This window comes from Ptychodera flava, chromosome 22, assembly GCF_041260155.1.
Source record: "Ptychodera flava strain L36383 chromosome 22, AS_Pfla_20210202, whole genome shotgun sequence".
Classification (NCBI taxonomy): domain Eukaryota; kingdom Metazoa; phylum Hemichordata; class Enteropneusta; family Ptychoderidae; genus Ptychodera; species Ptychodera flava.
Window position 1 is genome coordinate 16,392,347 of NC_091949.1, and position 20,057 is coordinate 16,412,403.

The 20,057-nt window shown below is 37.8% G+C and overlaps 1 protein-coding gene across 22 annotated transcripts in view; it reads right to left on the minus strand.

Moving 5' to 3' along the window:
* The window catches only part of LOC139122808 (collagen alpha-1(XIII) chain-like), a 150,332-nt gene that overhangs the window by 47,076 nt on the left and 83,199 nt on the right, over positions 1-20,057 (minus strand). For 14 of the 22 annotated variants that reach the window (XM_070688552.1, XM_070688550.1, XM_070688561.1 and 11 more), the window contains exons 3-7: positions 6,474-6,509; positions 5,849-5,874; positions 4,678-4,713; positions 2,330-2,365; positions 997-1,026 (exon numbers count right to left, since the gene is read on the minus strand). In XM_070688552.1, coding sequence (XP_070544653.1) covers positions 997-1,026; positions 2,330-2,365; positions 4,678-4,713; positions 5,849-5,874; positions 6,474-6,509 — 164 coding nt within the window. The remainder of the gene's footprint in view (positions 1-996; positions 1,027-2,329; positions 2,366-4,677; positions 4,714-5,848; positions 5,875-6,473; positions 6,510-20,057) is intronic. The other 8 variants (XM_070688567.1, XM_070688563.1, XM_070688570.1 and 5 more) reach the window with 2 other exon arrangements.

Here is a 20,057-nt window from a genome sequence, read left to right on the forward strand (position 1 = left end):
CCCAACATGTGGTAGACTAAAAGAATATTGAAATTTTGAGAACCTGAATCTGTCTACCTTAACAGGTTTTTCAGACAAATATACACTGGTGCAGTAAGTTTTGGCTTAACTATCAACCTGGCTAATTGGTTTTCGGAAGCTTATTGGCTTGCCAAGCCTGTAGACTTATTGTTTCATTTAGGATGCTACAGTAAGGGCAGGTTTTACCCGCTTACCATGGTTCCAAAGGGGTTAGAATTATTGAAATGAGATTGAAATCTATGGCTTCCGTGGTAATCAGGAAATAGAATGATTGACTTTTGTCCAATAGGTTAAATCCGAAATTCAAATGGACCACGGTATAAACAAAACCATGTGCATGAATACGTATAGAAATATGTGTTTTCATTTGCGTTTGTACTAGTGGGTTTGTTTTTGCCACCATTATGTGATCTCTTGGGTATGTACTGAGTCTGTAGAACACAACCACGCATCATTTTTCATTGAGATGAAAGAAATTTTGAACTATGCATCTATCAGCGTTTGGCAGGTTGGGTACAGATTTGCAGAACAGCCAGTATCCCACAATCCCACAGACCAGATGAACACTGCACAACCAATTCGTCACAAAGTGATTTAGCCAAACTAAACTATTTTATGGTAACTTTAGACATATTACAAGGAGAGAGGTGGTAGGGTTATTTCACTGCCATGAAGATATAATTAACCCTTTGAGTGCTGTAATTTTTCCCATCAAAATTTTAGTGCAACATTCTGCCAACTTTTGCAAATTTTTCTGTAATTATTTGGATAGTTTTGGACCGAATGTAACTTACATTTTATCTGCTACAGTTTTTTATCAAAATTTTGGCAGACATCTGAAAAAAATTGACTGAGGTATACTTTGTAAGGCAACAAAAGAGACTTTGGTACTCAAAGGGTTAATAGTTGAAAGAAGTAGAAAATTTGGAAAAGTAACGGCGAATTATCCCAGACATTAACATTTAGGAAACTTACTCTGTCACCTTTAGGACCACCAAAATCACCCTGCAATGGAACCATACATGATACAGCTGGTAAATTGCTGTGAAATCAGAAGTTCATCTTCAAGATGTAGTCTTTGTGGCTTTACTATGGAGATTGCCTGGTCCATTTTACGAGAAAATTTACAATTTGAGTCTATTTTGAGTTACAGGAGATAAATTTTATCTAAAGGAACAAATATGCTATACTTGGCACAATTTTTTCTGAAATTGGTGTTTCACATTAGAATTTACATATTGCTCTACACTGTCAAACATGCTGGGGTATCAGCTGACAGAATCCTGGCTGATTTCTCCCCCCCCCCCCCCCAGGTAGGGGTAAGATACAAGAAACAGTTACATATCAGAAATGCATAAAAAGTATCTGTTTCACAATCTATCAACAAACTAGGTCACAGCACTGTCCAGTCAATCAAGTGGTCAATATAGTTTAGCAATCAAACATCTGGTAAATTTACCGTTGTATAATAAAACAGTAATGTACTTGGATATTTGGCCCTGTCGATATTAAACAAGTTTTAAAAAAATTTGATTGGTTATGTGATAGCAATACAAATAACAGTATTATATAGTATTTCTCCGCAATACAGCCCAGGGACTAGAACATATAGATTTATAAAAAATGGTTGGGGGGGATAGTTTCCTGGGCAACCACCTGCAAAATTTCAGAAATGGCTTAGCTAATTTGCATGTTAAACAGCAACATATCTAAAGATTTCTTTTCACACATTTTAACAATGCTATCGCTGTGTATTGAAGGTTTTGGTGCTTAGAATTATCCATACAGATGTTGAAGAGGGAAAGATCAACCCCTGGACTAACAGCCAGACACCAACATATTGGGTCTGTTAAAGCTAACTTCCAGTGCAGTCTTCATTTCAAATTAAACTAACAAGTACAGAAGTTAAAGCTCAAGATATAGGCAATAGCGACTGATAAAACTGGGGTGGGCGGTTTGCCTGATATCACCCCAATTAGAAACATTAAAGGTATACTGTCACCTGTTCCAATTTTGCCACAGTTACCTTGGAAAAAGAAAATCTATCCAATCACAGATTTTAAGCGGGTGGCCGCTTTTTAAAAACAGCGCCCTCACAGGGGTATTTTGAATACCAAGGAACACCCCTTTGACCATATATGGGCATATTTAGATTACATGTGACTGTATACCTTTAATCAAAACAGGGGGATAGGAGCTTGACCGGGCATGGGTGGAGACATGGAGTAACAGAGAAATAATAATGCCTATATTTCCTTAGAAGAAGCAGAATAAGCAAAAAGCATTCTTTTTATTAAAGCATTCATACCTTTGCTCCTTTGGGACCTTCTAGTCCTGCCTCTCCCTGAAAGATTACAGAAAGATGACAATGTCACGAGAGGTGAACTTAGGATTCAAAATATTCTTTCTTAATCGATTACAGGCTTGTGATTGCTACAGGCATGATTTACACTAAGCTACAAAACGCGTGGTGTAAGTTCTGGCAGCATATTTACGAACGATCTTGTCTTCACTACTGCTGTTACACAATGAAGGCCTTATGTCAAAAACTTGTTAACATTAGCGGAAACTGTTGATTATAGTACAGTAGCTTTGGAACTGCACTTGGAAATGAGGAGATAGCTCTTCAAGGCAAGGTTCTTATCGTTTAATCTCACAAGGATTTTTAAGAAAATTAAAGCCTGGATGTAGTTGTGAAATTTCAGTTCATCAACCCCCTCCCCTACCTTACTGTGATGCGGAGAACTACACTTTGGGGAGCACAAACTTTTATTACTGCACACACTGCATACCCACGTGTATGCTGTGATCATCTTTGGTAAGAAATTTTGATTTATTTCCTGATGTAAGGGGTAGTTGATCCACTTTTAAATGAAACTTAAATCCTCTGCCACAATTTTGATGCTAAAAAGAGTACACTATCTTGAAAATGAAAATGTTGAAATTTGAGAACGAAAACCATATACGACAGCTAACAGTCAAAAACAGGAAAATATTGATACTTCGAACAGTGACATAAAGCCTCCAGTGATCTCTTATCAAACCTACAAAGTATTCTGATTGTTCTAAAGGACTGGAAGGTAACTAATACTGAAATGATTATAGGGATCAACGGTTCATTAACATATAGAAATTATCTATTAAAAATGCTGGGGGCTATAATTACTGCTGAGTACATCGCTTGTGGCAGCCAACTGTATTTCCATCATGGGATTTATAGGTTTTGCAATCTACAATGCAACATAAGATGCCATCATATGTGCTCTTTCATATTAACAATCAATAGTAAACGTCAGCTTGAGATGTGTTACAGAATATTGTGTGCAGTCCACTGAAATATTCATCACCTGTGGGGGCACTGTTCACAAAATGCAACTCTACATCAGATAACTTTCACTTAATTAGGGTATAGATTTGTCACCTACCGGTATACGTGCTCATTTTATATTCTATTCATAGAGTAATATATTAGAAAAGCACTTCATATGCTGTTGTCTTAAATCATGCATGACTGTTTTGCTCCAAGATTCCAAGAATATAACTATGCAAAAACTATTCAATATTTTAATTTATGCATGCCATTTCATACATAAGATAACTTGCTATGCTACATGCTCGTCATGGGATATTGTATGGGATTGCTGTATAACACGAGTACTTTCATAGCCTGGTACTTGTATCTACCACGGGGAAGTAGTTTGTGGAATAGCAGACTGTGAGGGCAGTCTCGGACTACAGTAGGATAGCAAGGACTGTTTTGAACGACATGAGGGCAAGTTTATATGACATACATATATGGTAGAAGTACATGTAACTGCAGAAGCTGTATTAAATGACATGTAGCGCAGAGAAAGTAGACTAGAATGGTGTGGTGAGACTGCAGGGACATTTTGCAGCACATTTTTCTAAAGGCTTCCTCAAATGCACAGCAATTATGTTTCAGAGCCCTGCAGATCGAGATTTGGACTTCCCTGTAACATTCCGGCTGTGAAACTCTTGACAGGCTACAGCAATCCAGTACAATGGCCCCTTTTTCTATGCAACACAAGTGAGTGATCTTTAGTCGGTCACTTATTCTGTGATTGAAGTTTATACCAATCACCACACTGTGAGAAGAAGTTTAAGAGGTTTGCACGTTCTACAAAGAATTGTAGACACGTTACTATTAGATCATGTTTATCCCTTAAATACATTGTTTTATCAAAAACCACAACACAGAGTACGTTGTCAACATGTATTGGAGGACGACACTGTCATGACAAACAGGAAAATAACAGAAATGGTAATGACAGTACTTTTGGACTGCACTGAAAGAAAAAGACATCTAAACAATGTAAAATCAAAATATAAAAGCCACGTCTGTGATTATCTCACTAAAACACAGAACAACTACAAATGTGGAAACCAAAATGTACAAATACTTCAACACACGTAAAATGTCACAAATGTTTCAAACCAACTAAAAAACTAAATACAAACAAAACCACATCACAGAAAGTGATAGATAGAAAAAAATAAACGGCAGATCACACTTGAACAAGCAGGCAAGTGCAGCGACTTAGATTTCATTTTTACAGTGCTACACTATATACACTACTTATAATCAGAATACTATATATAGTCTATGATATTGCATAATGAAGAGTAAAAACAAACCTTTTTGCCCCTCTTTCCACGGTCACCCTTTTCTCCCTGAGGTTGGGGTTTAAGAAATTACAGGCAAGAGAAACACACATGATAGAAATGATAGACAAGAGAATAATATGGAAAAAAATCTTTTCCATCGATACGGATGAGAATGTTATGTACAGAGAGTCTGACCCACAGATCAATGCTAGACCTATGGAAGAACACGTCATCTCTTTTGTCAATGAGAGTTCATCTTCATGTGATGATCATCTGATGGCATGGATTTTTTTTTAACTTTTTTAAGGTAGTTTGCGCCTCGAAACTGAAAAACTTGCTAAAACTTTCCTCAGGGGAATTTTCAACCCTTCACTTTCAAAATCAAGAATAACAATCAGGGGTGACTATGTCAGTTTTGGTACTAGAGAGAGAAATTACCGAACACTATCTGAACTTGAAATTCAAAATGGCCGCCATCCCTGTGCTAACTCTATCGGGGAAATTAATTTTTTGATATTAAAAAAATCAGATAGTGAAAATTTTATTTATTCAAAGAGCTTCAAAATGAGACCCCATACAACTGGTAAGACAAAACAGTATTGAAAAAATTTGACACTTACAGAGTATCTGTCCCCGAGGCACATTCTACCTTAAAAGATGCAGAAAATGATTTCTATGTTGTGCGAAGCTGTATCTGTAAACTTTGATCAACCGTAAACTGATAATTTTGTACTCGATACTGACCATAACTGCGGGGAAACTTTGGAAGCAGTATAGGGAAAGAGATAAATAAAATAAAACCAAAAAGAGTACGTACACTACCGTCTCTGTCTATTGCCAGGGAGTTAGTGAAGCATGATGGGATGTCTGAAGTATGACAGGGAAAGGCTGATGCATGTTGGGAAGGGCAGGAATAGTTTGGGAATGAGGTGAGGGTATGATGTTAGCAAGCAGCAAATGGGAGAAAAAATAATCGGTAACCTGGATGTCGTTTCCTTGATTTCACCAGGAGACTGAAATTTTTCTGATTGTGAAATTTTTACCGTGTCTCCTGCAACACCACTGTATACTCACACACTCCAGTGTGGGCTAAAAAAAAATAATTTACACTTGAAAAAAAAAATTCACAAAAATTGTACCAAACTCATCAAGACACAAAAACACTAAAAGCACAAACTGTATATGGAATTTAAATGTGTACCGGGAAGCCAGGACTGCCTTCAGAACCTGAAAGATATAAGAAAAGCAAAAAATAATGAATCAGGTAATTCAGTGTTTGATAAGGATCTGGTAATTAATTGCTTGCAAAAATTAAACAAAACTTTTTATTCAGAATTGAATACCATCACATAATGGTATCAATTTAATCTCTCTTTTAAATTCTGCATATGTTAATTTTTTTACTTATTTCTTGATCCTTGTCAAAATATTCCAACACGCTAAATGTCATAAAATTGTCCAGTAAGTCATCCTTCAAAAATCAGCTGGTATACGCAGTGAGTAAATTTCCCCAATATATCTTGAATGTTACATGTTGAGCACACCAAAATGGACCCTTCATTACATACATGATCTTTGCTTCAAACCTAGCACACCATTTCAGACCCTTGGCCCCTTAGTATATAATATACGTAGTACCTGTTTATTTCATATTTGACCTTTTAGTGACTTAGTGTATCCAGGAAATCCAGTGAATTTTGTCATGTGTATTACCCCTGAGGACCACTTTCAGATTATAACCCAGAGTAGGCCTACTTGTTGTAATAAGTAATTCTGTCCTTGAATACCTACTTTGAGACCTTTCTCACTGAAAACCCATTACTCACCTTTGTCTCCCTTTGGTCCAACAGCTCCTGGAGGTCCTGTGAAGCAAACAAATTTTGTTTTTAATTAAGAGTTGTTCAAAATCAGAAGCTGATAAAGGTGGCAAAGATCCAGCACACGGCAAACTTCAACAAAACTTTCAAGCTCTTTACAATTTTCTTGACAATGAGACTATGGTAGCATTCATTTAATAGTATCAGAACATAACTTTTGAGCTACGTTCTGAAAACTGGCACCACATTTATATTTCCAGTGGTGGGCAAATTGATTGGGAATCTGCTAGAGGCAACCAGACCAGTATGAAGATATATTCCCAGCAGTTTAGTTTGCTATTTTTAACCTTACGCATATCCTTGATCACATGTGCATTAGTATCATTGCTTGTCGGTGGAATTACAACTCCTCTGGTCTGAGCAAATGCTTTGGAGGTTAAAGACACTGGGCAACTAGATTTGCTCACTGCTGTGTTTCTGTCATTACAACAAGCTCGGCATAACACCAAGTCTTCCATCATAGCAGCATTCACTGAGTACATTCTCAACTTGCAAGATGACATATAGCGCCCTCACAGGCCATACTGAACATAAATTCTAACTGTTTCAGAACAGTTTCTAAGATCATACGACAGCGGAATGGGTTCACCTTTAAGGGTTTTGTCAAAGTCAGAAAAGCTTCTTTTAAACAAATCAACCCAAACAAACCATAAAATGAAACAAAACAAAGCTTGCCTTCTCTATTGCCTGTCCTTTGATTATTTGAGGACAACTTTGTTAGCATATACAAGGTCATATATTTTCCAATACATGTGTTGGCAATCTGTCAAACTTATTCTGAGGAAGGTTCCTCTGGGTTCAACAAATTTCAGTTTTGAGTTTTGGAATCAAGACAATGTGATAACCAATGTTCAGGTTGTTGTCAATCCAAGATGCTAATGCACAGTATACACTGAACTGATTTGGACGATGGTGTAAATCCATGATTCAGGTTTAACGTATTCCAGGAATAAGTGAATTCCTTCTTGATTGAGAGTTGAACAAAGTCCATACAATGAGAGTCTCATGACCCAACAAAATTTGACATAGTAACATGAAAATCAAACGTTGAGAGGCCTCTGTTTCCTGGTGTATTTGAACCAAATCCACTACAGCTGTTGCCAACAATATGGAAGAACCAAAACTTTGATAAGACTAGTGTGCTGTTATGAAGATACAAGTACTGGTCCAAAACCTACAGATAACTAGTGACACACTACGCTACTGCTATTGCCAACAATACGGCAGAACCAAGACTTTGATTATTAAAACTGGTGCCCTGTTATGAAGATACGAGTACTGGTCCAAAACCTGCAGATAAACCTAGTCGCACAGAGAAGTCCAATACATCACAAAAAGACCCACAATGCAACCACACAGTGAAGTCCTAATGCACATGTACCAAATATTGTTCAACAGCTTACTTCCATGCTCTATTACTGACAGCAAACAAAAATTACTCGTTCTGTTCCCTACTTCGCTTTACACTAGACATCAAACTCAATACAGTACACGGAGATCCTCAATTATTATCCGGACAACTACAGAAAAAACATCCCCCAAATTCTTGGCGACGGAAGTCTTGCACCAAAAGCCTTGTTGTAAACTTCTTTTAATTTCTGAAGAAGAAGACCGAATAAATTGATGATGATGTGGTGCAGCAACCGTGTTGATTTGTAATTGTATATGCCCTTCAACCTACACAAACTCCAAACCCATACATATCTCTTTTTCAGACATCTTCAGAACACGCTCATCCTTATTTTTCTGAACTTAACACTTCTGTAATTCCAACAAAGATCAGAGATAGATACAGACAACAAACAAAATCACAAAACAATGATTTCCCAAAGGAAAGTGTGTCATCCACAAAAACTTTAAGAAGGAAGACAGTGGCATTGAAAGCTTCTTAAGGGGTATTGAAATCTGCACATCTCTATCTCCCCAGTAGCTACTAGGCATTCCAGCACCCCTTCTGTCAATCGCTCGTGGCAAAACATTTCGTCCGGTTCCTTCCTCCATATAATTTAATTGGAAATTTGCTCTGGCTAATTGAAGAATTACACACTCTGAATGTCTGTTTGGACAGACAGCAGATCATTTCACAAACAGTGTACCTGTACAATGCCTGAAATTCCAGTCAACGGTGGATTCATCTTTGAACAAGTACAACTAACTTCAAACTAAGCTGATTTTTTTATAATGTTATAGGAGTTAGGTTGACAGAGGGTGTTTTCAAATATCAATAACTTGGAGGCTGATAGCAATCAAGTACATTAGGAACTCTTTGCCGATAGCAGTAAGTATCACCGACTGTTTGTTTCAAAAACTTCAGTAATTATTCAAGACTGCTGTGAGGGAGTAAAAGAACACAAGTTGGAGAGTAAACTGTTGACACTCATAAAGCCTGAACTGAAAGAACTTTTCTAAACAAACATTTTTGAATAAGAGAAATCTTGACTGAGTATTTCAAGCTGATACAGTTAATCTTGGGAGGGGAGCTCGGCATTTTAAAAGCAAAACAAAGGCCTTTTGCGGCACGGGACGTACAACAGAAAGGAGGTTACACACTTTAAATTATGTGACCGTGAATTAGGGAACTGCTTTCAAAATAAACTTTGTGTCTTTTCTAAGGTAACCATGGGCTTGTCTGGGACAAAACCACGGGGTATCTCATCGTGTGTTGGGTGTTCATCCCTGCAGACAATGCTCATCACCTATGTGATGTCCTCTGAGTTACCCACCTTGCCAAAACTGAAACAGCTGCAAGCAATTAGAGTCATCATTAGAATGTAACTGCCTAACATGCTGAAGAATAAATACGTGCTACACTGCATCTCCAGGCTATCTCTCCCTTCGATTCCATCGTATACCAAGGTGAAGTTCAGAGAACGTGTGAAGCGCTGGCAGTTGAAATGATGCAGTGCTCAACAGCACTACCTGTATTAATTGCAGAAATGTATATCTACTGTTTTCATAATACCATTTATGTCTGTATTCTTGAAAAAAGGTTTACAATGGCCTGTAAAAATGGCTACTACGATTTGACTTGCTTGAAAATTAAGCAGGGCCAGTTTCTCTTTTAGCAATTCCGATCCTCCATGATTACTATCAAAAAATTACTTTAAACGAGTGAAAAATACAAAGACATCCTTGCTAATATTTCAGACCCTGAAGCAAGAAGCTGGAAAGTGTGTACTGTGAACACACTCTTGTTCAATGAATGAACACATCGCTTGCAGCGGTAAAAACACATATCCATTGATTCAGAGTTCACCATTGAACTTTGTACATACAACTTCAATTAAGTTTGGATGGGGCTTTTGATTGCACCCAACAATGAGTCTCCGTCCACCAAAAAGGGGGGACTAATTGTGACCTCACTCCACCCTTTCCATCTCACCCTCCATTTAACATCCATCCCCTTAAGGTGTACCTTTTTACAAATTATCAGCTCTTTTCATCTGCCAACAAGAGACAGCATGGCACATCACTCAACCATGAGACAGACAGAACACTGTGCAAAGAATAGACCATGCTGGTGAATGACTGGCGTACAAAATTTTTAGCACTTTCAGAGCTGTAATTTTCCCCACTAAAACTTTCGTGCCACATTTTACTAATTTTTACAAATTTTTCTACAACTTTGTTATGATTTTGGACAAAACAGACATCATATTTCATTAGCTACAATTTTTTAGCAAAATTTTCTCAAAATTTAGAAAAAAATTGACTAGGATAAATTTTATAAAGGAATCAAATTTTGACGTTGGCGCTCAAAGAGTTAACACTTATCCCATCTCCTTTTTATCTCTTTCTAGTCTAGAACCAAGTTGGTCATTTGTTTGTTATCAGAGTTTTGCATCGCAACAGAATGACCAGATAGATTCTAGGCAAATCTTTGCCTAAGTTTGTCCAGAAGCTGAGCCAGCAGAGTATTTGAATGCAAGTAACGAAACTTGAAGACAACATCAGAACACTTATCATTTTTATCTCAGTTTCTAATTAGCAAAGAGACAGTTTATTTCTTTTGTCTATTTTTTGCTTGGCAATAATATGAACTCAGAAGGAGAACCAAATCCTGTGGGTGTAATCACCTACTGTTACTGTTGGCGCTACATCCTTACCGGCCATGAATCAACATCAGGGTGCCCCCACATCTTTTCCAAACTGTGACTTAAGCATGTTACACTCCTGGCAGTCCCGGCTGCTGTGTTTACGTTAGTCCATGGAATAGCCAACAAACAAATTACTCATGGCTGGATGATAATCTCTTGAAGTCTTGTATAGACAAGCAGGGACAGTATGGTATTTTGGCAACATTTGGTTCACATTAATAAGCATCTACTTGATGCTTTCTCAGCAGTACAACAAAACAGTTTGAGAAGATATGAACCAGGCAGACCTAGATAGATGATATACGATAAAAGTTTTGGACACGATGACCCAAATCCATCCATTCTCTACTTTTGAGCAATTTGCAATTTCTGTGATTTAATATTTTTTTTTGGGGGGGGGGGAGGGGGTGGGGGGCTGAAATACATTTCTAAATAAAAATAATTTTCTGGTAAAAACATCACAAATTTACACTATCAATTTTCTTGTACAATGAGGGAGATCGAACAGGTAAGGGTTTGTGAAGAATCCTGAAAAATTTCACTACTATTGAAGGGTAGATAAAGAATTTCATGAACTCACATACACAGGATAATCTGAAGTGTGGAACAACAACCAGCAATCAGGCACACCTCAAATGTCTATAAATATAGCATTTAACTCTTTTACGATTTTGATAAGTTATGATAAATTTCATGATGTTCGATGTGATTTGCATTTATTCTGACTGAACTGAAAAATTAGATTATATGATTATTTATGACAGTTGGTCTTGATTGATCACTTACTTTGTTGAATTCACAGAACACAAAACATTTTTCATGAACATCAACATTACTTGTAACAAACACTGTAAGTCATAATTTAAAAACTTCACGTCCAAGCAAACTGACGAAAATAAATTCCTCTCTGTACGATGAACGGCCTTACAGTCAGCTCAGTACAAGAAGGTGAGAACCAATCCAGTTGTGTATATTAGAAAGCTTAAGTTAATTTAAACAGCCAAATTGGATCTCAATAAAAACCTTTGATGATTTACTTCAAGTAACACAATGTTAATGAAACTCTAAGACCTGTGTGAACCTTCTCACTTCATGTTTGTCCATTGGAACTTTAAGAAACCTACCGATAGTTTAAAACACCACTTCACATTACATTTACTTGGTCAACAAACAAATTAAAAAGCTACATATTCCCCCGGAAAAGTTTCGTCGATGTAGAGCGAAATTCAGACAGTTTATTTTGTGATCAGACTGTATAAATAACAGCCATTTCCTGATGAATGAACAGATCTTGGAAGATTTTTCAGAGTTCTGCTGACGTTCTTGCGTCAATTGGTGGCTTGCACCAGTGCAAAGGTACATGTCTTATTGCGTCTGTTTTGACGTCTTTGCCGTTTTTATGGGATGAAAATACCAGCTATGCCACTGAACTATCGCTAGGCATAACAGTTCTGATGTAAACAAGTTGCTATGCTATGTTTCTCAACGGAAAATGTGTCTCGTCCTTGTTCCAAAAATGTACCACTAAAGTATTTATAAATTTATCAATGACAACAACACTGCAGAAGTTATTATGTTAAAAGTAACAATTCATATGAGGTTATTACGAAACTACCGCAAAGGGTGCACGAGGACATTGGCGCAGCGTATCGCCCGACGCAAAGCGGAGGGCGATGCGCGGCGCCAATGTCAGAGTGCATCCTTTGCGGTATTTTCGTAATAACCTTATTATTATACATCTTACATTCCTGATCGGGGTATCAAAATGTCGGAGTAGTGACCGTTTTCGTGCAATGTCAACAATTTTTCTTCCGATTTTATCGCGCCAGTGTGGAACGCTACCTCGGACGCGCTTCTGCAAGTTTTGGAGTGTGTGCACTACACACATACGTTCATACAGAGCGCGCGAGACTTGTTCTGGCACTCGTCCAAGGGGTCCCTTGAAACCGTTCTACAGTGAACGCGCAGATACAGCAGCAGGGAATGGGCGCCTTGAAACTGTACGTGTTACGGAACGGGCGCGAGTTCCGTACGGCTTTTAAACGCATGCTAAATTCTATTGTTCTCGATTGTAGATGTATAATAATCTTTAATAGTCCACATAGAAAGGCCTGGGGCACTGCACTAAAATTTGGTAAACAATGAATTAATTTTAAAAAAAAAAATAGGTTGTTCAAAAAAATATCACTTTAAAATACCATCTCCTGTCACAAGCAATTCATAATTATGTCATGATAGTATTCTGTCTCTGATGCAACATTACTTTTAAACACCCAAGAAATATCATTTCAGTTTGTGATTCACAGCAAACGTGTGAAATCACAGCAAAATCAATCATTTTGTCGTACCTGTGATATGAGTTAGCTGTGTGACTCTTAAATCAATAGGATAGGTTCAACACATGGTGATGTGAACATACAAATTTGCAGCATAATAGAATTTTGCCAGTTTTATGAAAACTACGGTGTAAAGCCCTTAAGAAGTTAAACTTTTCAGTCACAATTTCTTTGTCTTCTATCAGTAGTATGTTGAAATAACCAGTAGTCCGCGTGAAAAAAAAAATTGTATGAGTGACATTCAATCATTATTGTTGAAAGTTACAGTCACCTTTGGACATTAAATCAAGCATGACACAATTTACTGAGATAAAGAATGGTAAATTTTGACCTTGGTGACACAATTTTACTGACTCGGCATTTTTTGAAAATTATGCTAATGGAAGGAAGTACATAATGAAATTCAAGTTCTCTGTACATATACCGTATTCCTCCGATTCTAAGACCCCCTTTTCAGAACCAAAGATGACGAAAAAGATATGGGGGGTCTAATAAACGGATGTCACCGCGAAATCGAACGTCGAAGTTAATTTATGCTAATTTATGCAATGTTATGCAAATTTTTATGCCAATGATTTTTTGATTCACGCTACAGACAACTCATACTTTGTGATATCGACTCATGGCCATGCTGGCACACAGTCTGTGTAGATACTGGCAGTCGAATCTGTACAAGTATAAATTAATGGAGATCCACAAGTCTTGAAATATAACGTATTTGCCATACCTTCTTTTACTAAACAATACGATAGCAATAAATCTTTGTATTTCGTGAATAGATAATCACCACGAAACTTTGTACAACAAGTACGTTCCTCAGCAGCAGCTAGCTCCCCATAGCATGGCCACAAAGGTCAGACAATGAGTGAAGGGAAAGTCCCTGAAGTTCCGCTGGCTGTGATTGGTCAATTTACGCAATAGGTCAAAGGTGTCAGTGCATGAGGTCAAGGTAAAATTCTATTCAGTGGGATGGTGTCCGTCCGATGTTTTCTATGTACGATTTTCATTTACTGTACTCCTTAAAATAAACAATCAATTACACGTGAGTTTTATTATTTTGCTCCTAGTTTCAAAAAGTCTAACCGTATCTCGAAACGAAATGTGATCTTACGAACAGGCAGGCTCGAACAGGTAAAGTGTTGAGGCATCGGCTGGCCGAGACGAAAGATTGCTGCGCCAATCTGCTTTATATTTGATGTGTTGATTTTTTGGCAATAAACCCTGAAGTTTTTTTATTACTTGTATCGATGACCGAAATGTCTCCTGATGTGCAATTCAGTCATCTATGATCAGCTGTTCGGAATATGGTACGATCATGCACGTTTTTGTTCTAACTGTAAGTGTATAGAAATTATGAAGTTGGGTAGGCCTAAGTTGTCTTTTCCCTCGCAAGACTTCGAAAGCGTGCATAATCTTGAAAATCTGTTACACTATCGTTCTACTCATTGCTGGGACTAGTTCAGGAAAGGACACACACAAATGCCGTTCAAACAATAAATACCTTCATTACATGAGAAAACTAATTGATGAAACATAAACGGAAGAAATTCAAAGAATTTTCAGTTCATGCGCGGAAGAAACTTTGGATATCGCGTTTCGTTTGTCAACACAATAATTGCCCTCTTTATCTAAGTCAAACCAGTCGAAGTCGATATCGTCGTCATTAAGTCTTTTTGAAAGATTTTACGATGCCAATGATATTTCTATTTTCACTGGTTGCTTATACGGTAAGTTGAACGCAAGAGAAAACTTGCAGCGCTTCACAATGATCACAAAAGATACCTTACCTGATAGAAAACTGTTGAAAAAATCTTTATAAGCACACCATTTAAAGAGCAACTTTTTCATGTGCCGTAGTCTTTTGCCTCAGTAGTATGAAAACAAAAGTGTAAAAGTTGAGCGAAGCAAGTTCAGAGCTCGTGTCATTCACACGTCCCAAATTTTCTATTGATAACGGCAACAAAAGGACTTCCCGACATCGTCACAAGATCCTATAAAAATGCGTCGATTTATCGTAGACTTTATTTTCTGAAAAGTCATAAGACAGTGCACGGTCGTCATGGGCAAGAAAAAAAGTAACATTCTCGCTGTCGGCATGCCTAACTACCGTCGCAATCAGCCAGAACTTGGTTTGCCGTATGAACTTCGCCGAGATGCAGACAACATACACGATCGAAATGCTGTAGCCGTTGTTAAAGATGGTTGCAAAGTTGAAAGTTTGAAGCGAGATGCAGCACTCATACCGGGCACGGTTACTTTCGAATATCATCGATCGTGACGTGTCAGCCAACAAAAATACTACTTGAAGGCAAAGAAGAAAGCATTCATCCATTCTCCAAGAGTTGGCATGGCAGAGAAATGTCACGTCGGTGTTTTGGCAAATAATGCGGCTGTACCTCTGCTAAAGCAATCAGTCCGAGGTACTGTTTTCACCGTACATATTCACTAAAACAGACCAAATCATGCCGCTGACCAAAAAAAATGAAACGGCCCTTTTAAGGCCCACAACAGTTTCCAAAAAGAGAACTACTGATACCCAAACTTTTTTGTGTTTGTATGAGTGTAAATTGTGTTTGTTTGATCGTGATGAAATGAGCGAATCGTACTTGATCGACAAGTCCGAAAACCCGACGATCCTAGATGTTCATTTCATGGTAGCAAAATTGCATCGAAATGTTCGATTCGTACATAATCAGATGTTGAAAAATCTGCTTATTTTGATGGTAGCAAAATGACAGTAACGAAAGGACGACATTGTACTTGATCGAGACGCTAAAAAATCCAATCTTTATATTGTTCATTTAGGTAGTGAAATCCAAGTGTAGTTTTATCGCCAGGAAATTATAGAACTGTTCCCGACTGACATGTTCCAAACCCTAACAATAGTGTGTGTGTGTGTGTTAAGTTTGATACTTCACTTTGACACTTGTTTGTGACTTTGATAAGCAGCGTAGGTGTTGTGGATATTCTGGTCTCATTACATGACAATGGCTCTATTGTTCCAGTCAAAATTCGGGTGTACCCCCCTGGGGGGTCTTATAAACGAACTAACAGCTAATTACGAATTGATAAAATAATCCTGGGGGGTCTTATAAACGGGCGGGGTCTTAAAATCGGAGGAATACGGTAGAATGGTTGCATCATTTTTGTTTCTCAAAACTTGAAAATGAAATTTGAGGTTTTCTTCTGATACAGTTACCCAGATACATCATACTGTAACTTATACATGTACACAAAAAGTTTGTTGTTCATACCGCCTAATGGTACTTGCTTGCCACAATGGAATTAAAACTAAGCGACTCCAAAAGTTCACAAAAACTATATATTTCCCTTGCAGCTTTCCATCAATACTTTCTTGGGGCAGTAACACAACACATGTTTCCACAAATGCTTCGCAAAGACAGTAAAATTTGTGTTTTCTACTTTTTTCACTGGTTCTCGGATCACTCAAGATAAGGTTACGACATAATAAAAATCATAGGTTTATTTCTTTGATTTAAGAAAATAAATCTGACCACCTCTTATGAACAGAAGTTCCATGACGCTTTTTACAGTTTCAAGGAACCTATTTGAAGAGTTTCCTTGTATGTCCCTTGAGACTTATTACATCTGAACAGTTTCCTGGTGCCCCCGAACATGTCCCAGTTCTAGTCTCACTGGGTGAAAGTAATGAGTAACACAAACATCTTAACCAGTGCGGATGTTTTTTTTAACAAGTGTTCATTTAATGTTACCAAGGAAACACGTCAGAAATAAAATAACAGTTTGGTTCTATTAATCCTAGAGTGGTACATGATTTTTTGGCCTTGATGCAAACAGACCACTATGTACTGTGCACATGCTGATGATTAATTGTAAAAGCGGAGATACTACGGATTTGTAGGAGAAAAATTACTGAGTGGTCAGCTGTCTTGAACCCTGCATCTACCTGTATGGGTTCACCATCATACAAAGTTTCAACTTGAAAAAGATACCATCTCACTGCAAATGACATACCAGATTACAAAGTGCATGAATGACATATGGGGTCATGTGATGTGGTGTACTGTCATCATAGGAATTTCATACAATTCTCAGCCAGGCTTATCTCCTTCCCTCTAGAGAGATTCATATTTTCCACAGCAGGAAAAGCATTAAACCAAGATGGCGAAGGATTAAGTGTTAGAGATTTCCCTCTATTTACAGAACAAAATGGAATGTTTTGAATGATTTGATCAGAAATAGTGCCAGCTTTGGTCATATTGGTTGTTGGAGCTGGTGTCGTACGATAGGGTGATGTTGTGTGATGCAATATGTTGGTCACCATTGCATGTACTCTAATGGTGAGCACACATGGTTTTCATTTGTGTGAGAGGCAAAATAGCTCATGAACAATCATGCCACTATCTTTTTTGTAATATCTTGTCATTCTGAAGACAGAAACTGTGAAAACTATGCATGCTCTGCAGAGGATTGCATCATTTTTCTTCTTTTCCGAATGACATAGTGATCCAGATGTTTGAAAACAGCATAAAACAATTACAGAGTTTTAACTCGATGTCCGGCCATTCCATAGCTTCTGTCGTAAGCACAATAAATAAACAGTCCGACCAAAATAAATTCAGTCTAAGTCCTGAAATTCCCCCAATTTTATTATTTCCTGCGTCCGTTTGTCAGTATGTGAGCAAGTACACCAGCTAGGCCACTTGAGTGAATGACTCTGGCATTAGGAAAGTGAGTCTCACCACCGCAAAAACAAATTTCTGACCCTATTCTCTGCACATCACGACTCAGTGCCTGAAGACACAGAAATAGTTTGTACCAATAGAAATGCTGATGGTGATGTGGAAGGGTTAGACACACAAACAAAATCACTGCTTGTCAAAACTTCAAATCTGCTTAATGTTTACAAACTCTGCAAAATTCCTCTGATACCCTAACCGTGGTATGTTTTCGGGGAGGGGACAGGGTCAGATGTGTGACTTGCCCCCTAATAGTCTGGGCTGGTAGAGATTACCTAGCCTAAGGTGGTACCTCACGCATAAGCGACTCGTACACACATACAACTGATCATATACAAATGCATGCGGCAGGGAGATCTTTCACTAGGGACATGTCATTTTTTATCAGGGAGGGTAGGGGACAGTAAAGTCCCAGGAAGAGGTTCTTTGTATATTAGAAGCCTGGTTAGCAGCATGTCTGTCACTCCATTTATTTGCTTTTAAAGTTTCTGAGCTTCATCAGTCATATCTCTTTTCATCACCGGTACATCTCAGCAAAATGTTTGACCTTGTATTTGACCTTGTGAATTTCATGATGCGCTCTCCGCTTTCTGTAGTCTGGATCAGGAAAAGTGGGTGGTCGTGCAAACTTCAATGAAGTTCAGTACACGCACAAAAGAAAGAATAAAAGTTTGTTGTTGGTGTTTGACTATTTAGAAATTAATTACAGACTACAGTTTAACACCGCCATACATTTTGGCAGATGCAAGTGTATATAATTATCATTGAAGATTTCTATAATTTCAACTATGAGCATTACATAGACATTTTAAGGTTAAGTTACCGATACGTCCATTATAACCGGAAAACAAAAGTGGCACGACCCTTTGTAAATGTGCAAAGTCATGAAGTATTTACAAAATTATGATGAATGCCGAGTGCGGTTGGTAAAAAGACTTTCAATCATCTAGCAGAACAAAAGAGTCATTGAGAAATGAATGACAAGGGAGGGTAAGACAATCGCTGAGGTGTTTTTCTTTCAGACATGATATAAGCATAAAGGTCATGTCAGGGATAGGATAATTCCAGTATCCGCTTTCTCGGCATTGGTGTCAATTTCCCACTTCTGACCAGTAATTTGTTTAGTGCCAATTGCTCCACTACAACAGAGGCAAAGTAGTTCCAGGCCAGACTGCAAAACTGAAGGTTTTAATAGACTCTCTGGCAAATTTCTTTACATCCTAACCGCGCACAATGAGGGCTGCCAATGCAAACTGCTTAACTTTCCAGGAAGATTCTGGGAAGTTTGAAAGGATACTGACAACATTTTGACTCTAAGCATACACTGATTTTCAGTGTTCCCTGAGGCAACTCTAAGTCTATGAGCTCTTTTTCTTGAGAGAGTGCATTGACCATAGTGCAAGGAAAAAATTTAGAATTTGAACTGTCACAGAATGGTATTTTCACTACTGAAGACATTTTATTACATGAATGTACATAAAGTCAGTTAATATCTTCAGAAGTTACAACTTGTAACAATGTCATACAACTGCAATAAAAACCCCATATATGAATTTGTAGCTGGAAGAAACAAAGTGTTCTACAAGTATGATAAAACACTATGTACATCCCACTACAGGCAGAGAAACCATTAACTCAAGGATTTCCCCTTTTTGACTCTACCTTTGGATTAAAAAGAACTTTTAGTATGGACGCCACAAATGGCAAGACATCTGCTAGGAATAACCAAAGCGTCAAGAAAAGGGTGGATGTAAGCTTATTTACATATACATGTAATGCATGTAGCGCCCTGCGCAAGGACTGTGAACAAGTTGTGAGCAATCTTTACTACCCTCTGTGAACACTGAGGGCGCTGTTTTTTACTTTCTGATTTTCGCACAGAGGAGCTATTATTGGTCATATCAAACTTGCAGTCGCTTGTAGTGCCAGTCCAATGTAGATGGTATGGTTTGGTTCCTAGCCACCGTATAAAAAAAATTGGTTATTTTTTCACCTTTGCTATGCCAAATCAGCTTTCAACTTGAACCAGAAATGGGCCAAATTTTGGGGAGGAAAACGTTATAAATATTCTTGCTCAGTGAAATGTACCAGGTTAAAGAAACGTTAACAGTGATGACAGATCAATAGGATGGAAGTCAGTGCAAGTATGACGGAATGTCTTCAATGCACCACTGTCATGATCTGCCATAGCTGACTTGTCATAAAATACGTTGCGTGTATACAACGCTGATACGGAAGAATGCAATAGAAGTTGATATGGCAGATTTTTTGCAGAATTCTGTCAAAGATCACAGAAATATTATCAGTTACATTAATCTGTGCAAACGTCTTCATGAGGGAAGTAGGTGATGAAATTTCAGGAGCAATGCTGGATACTTG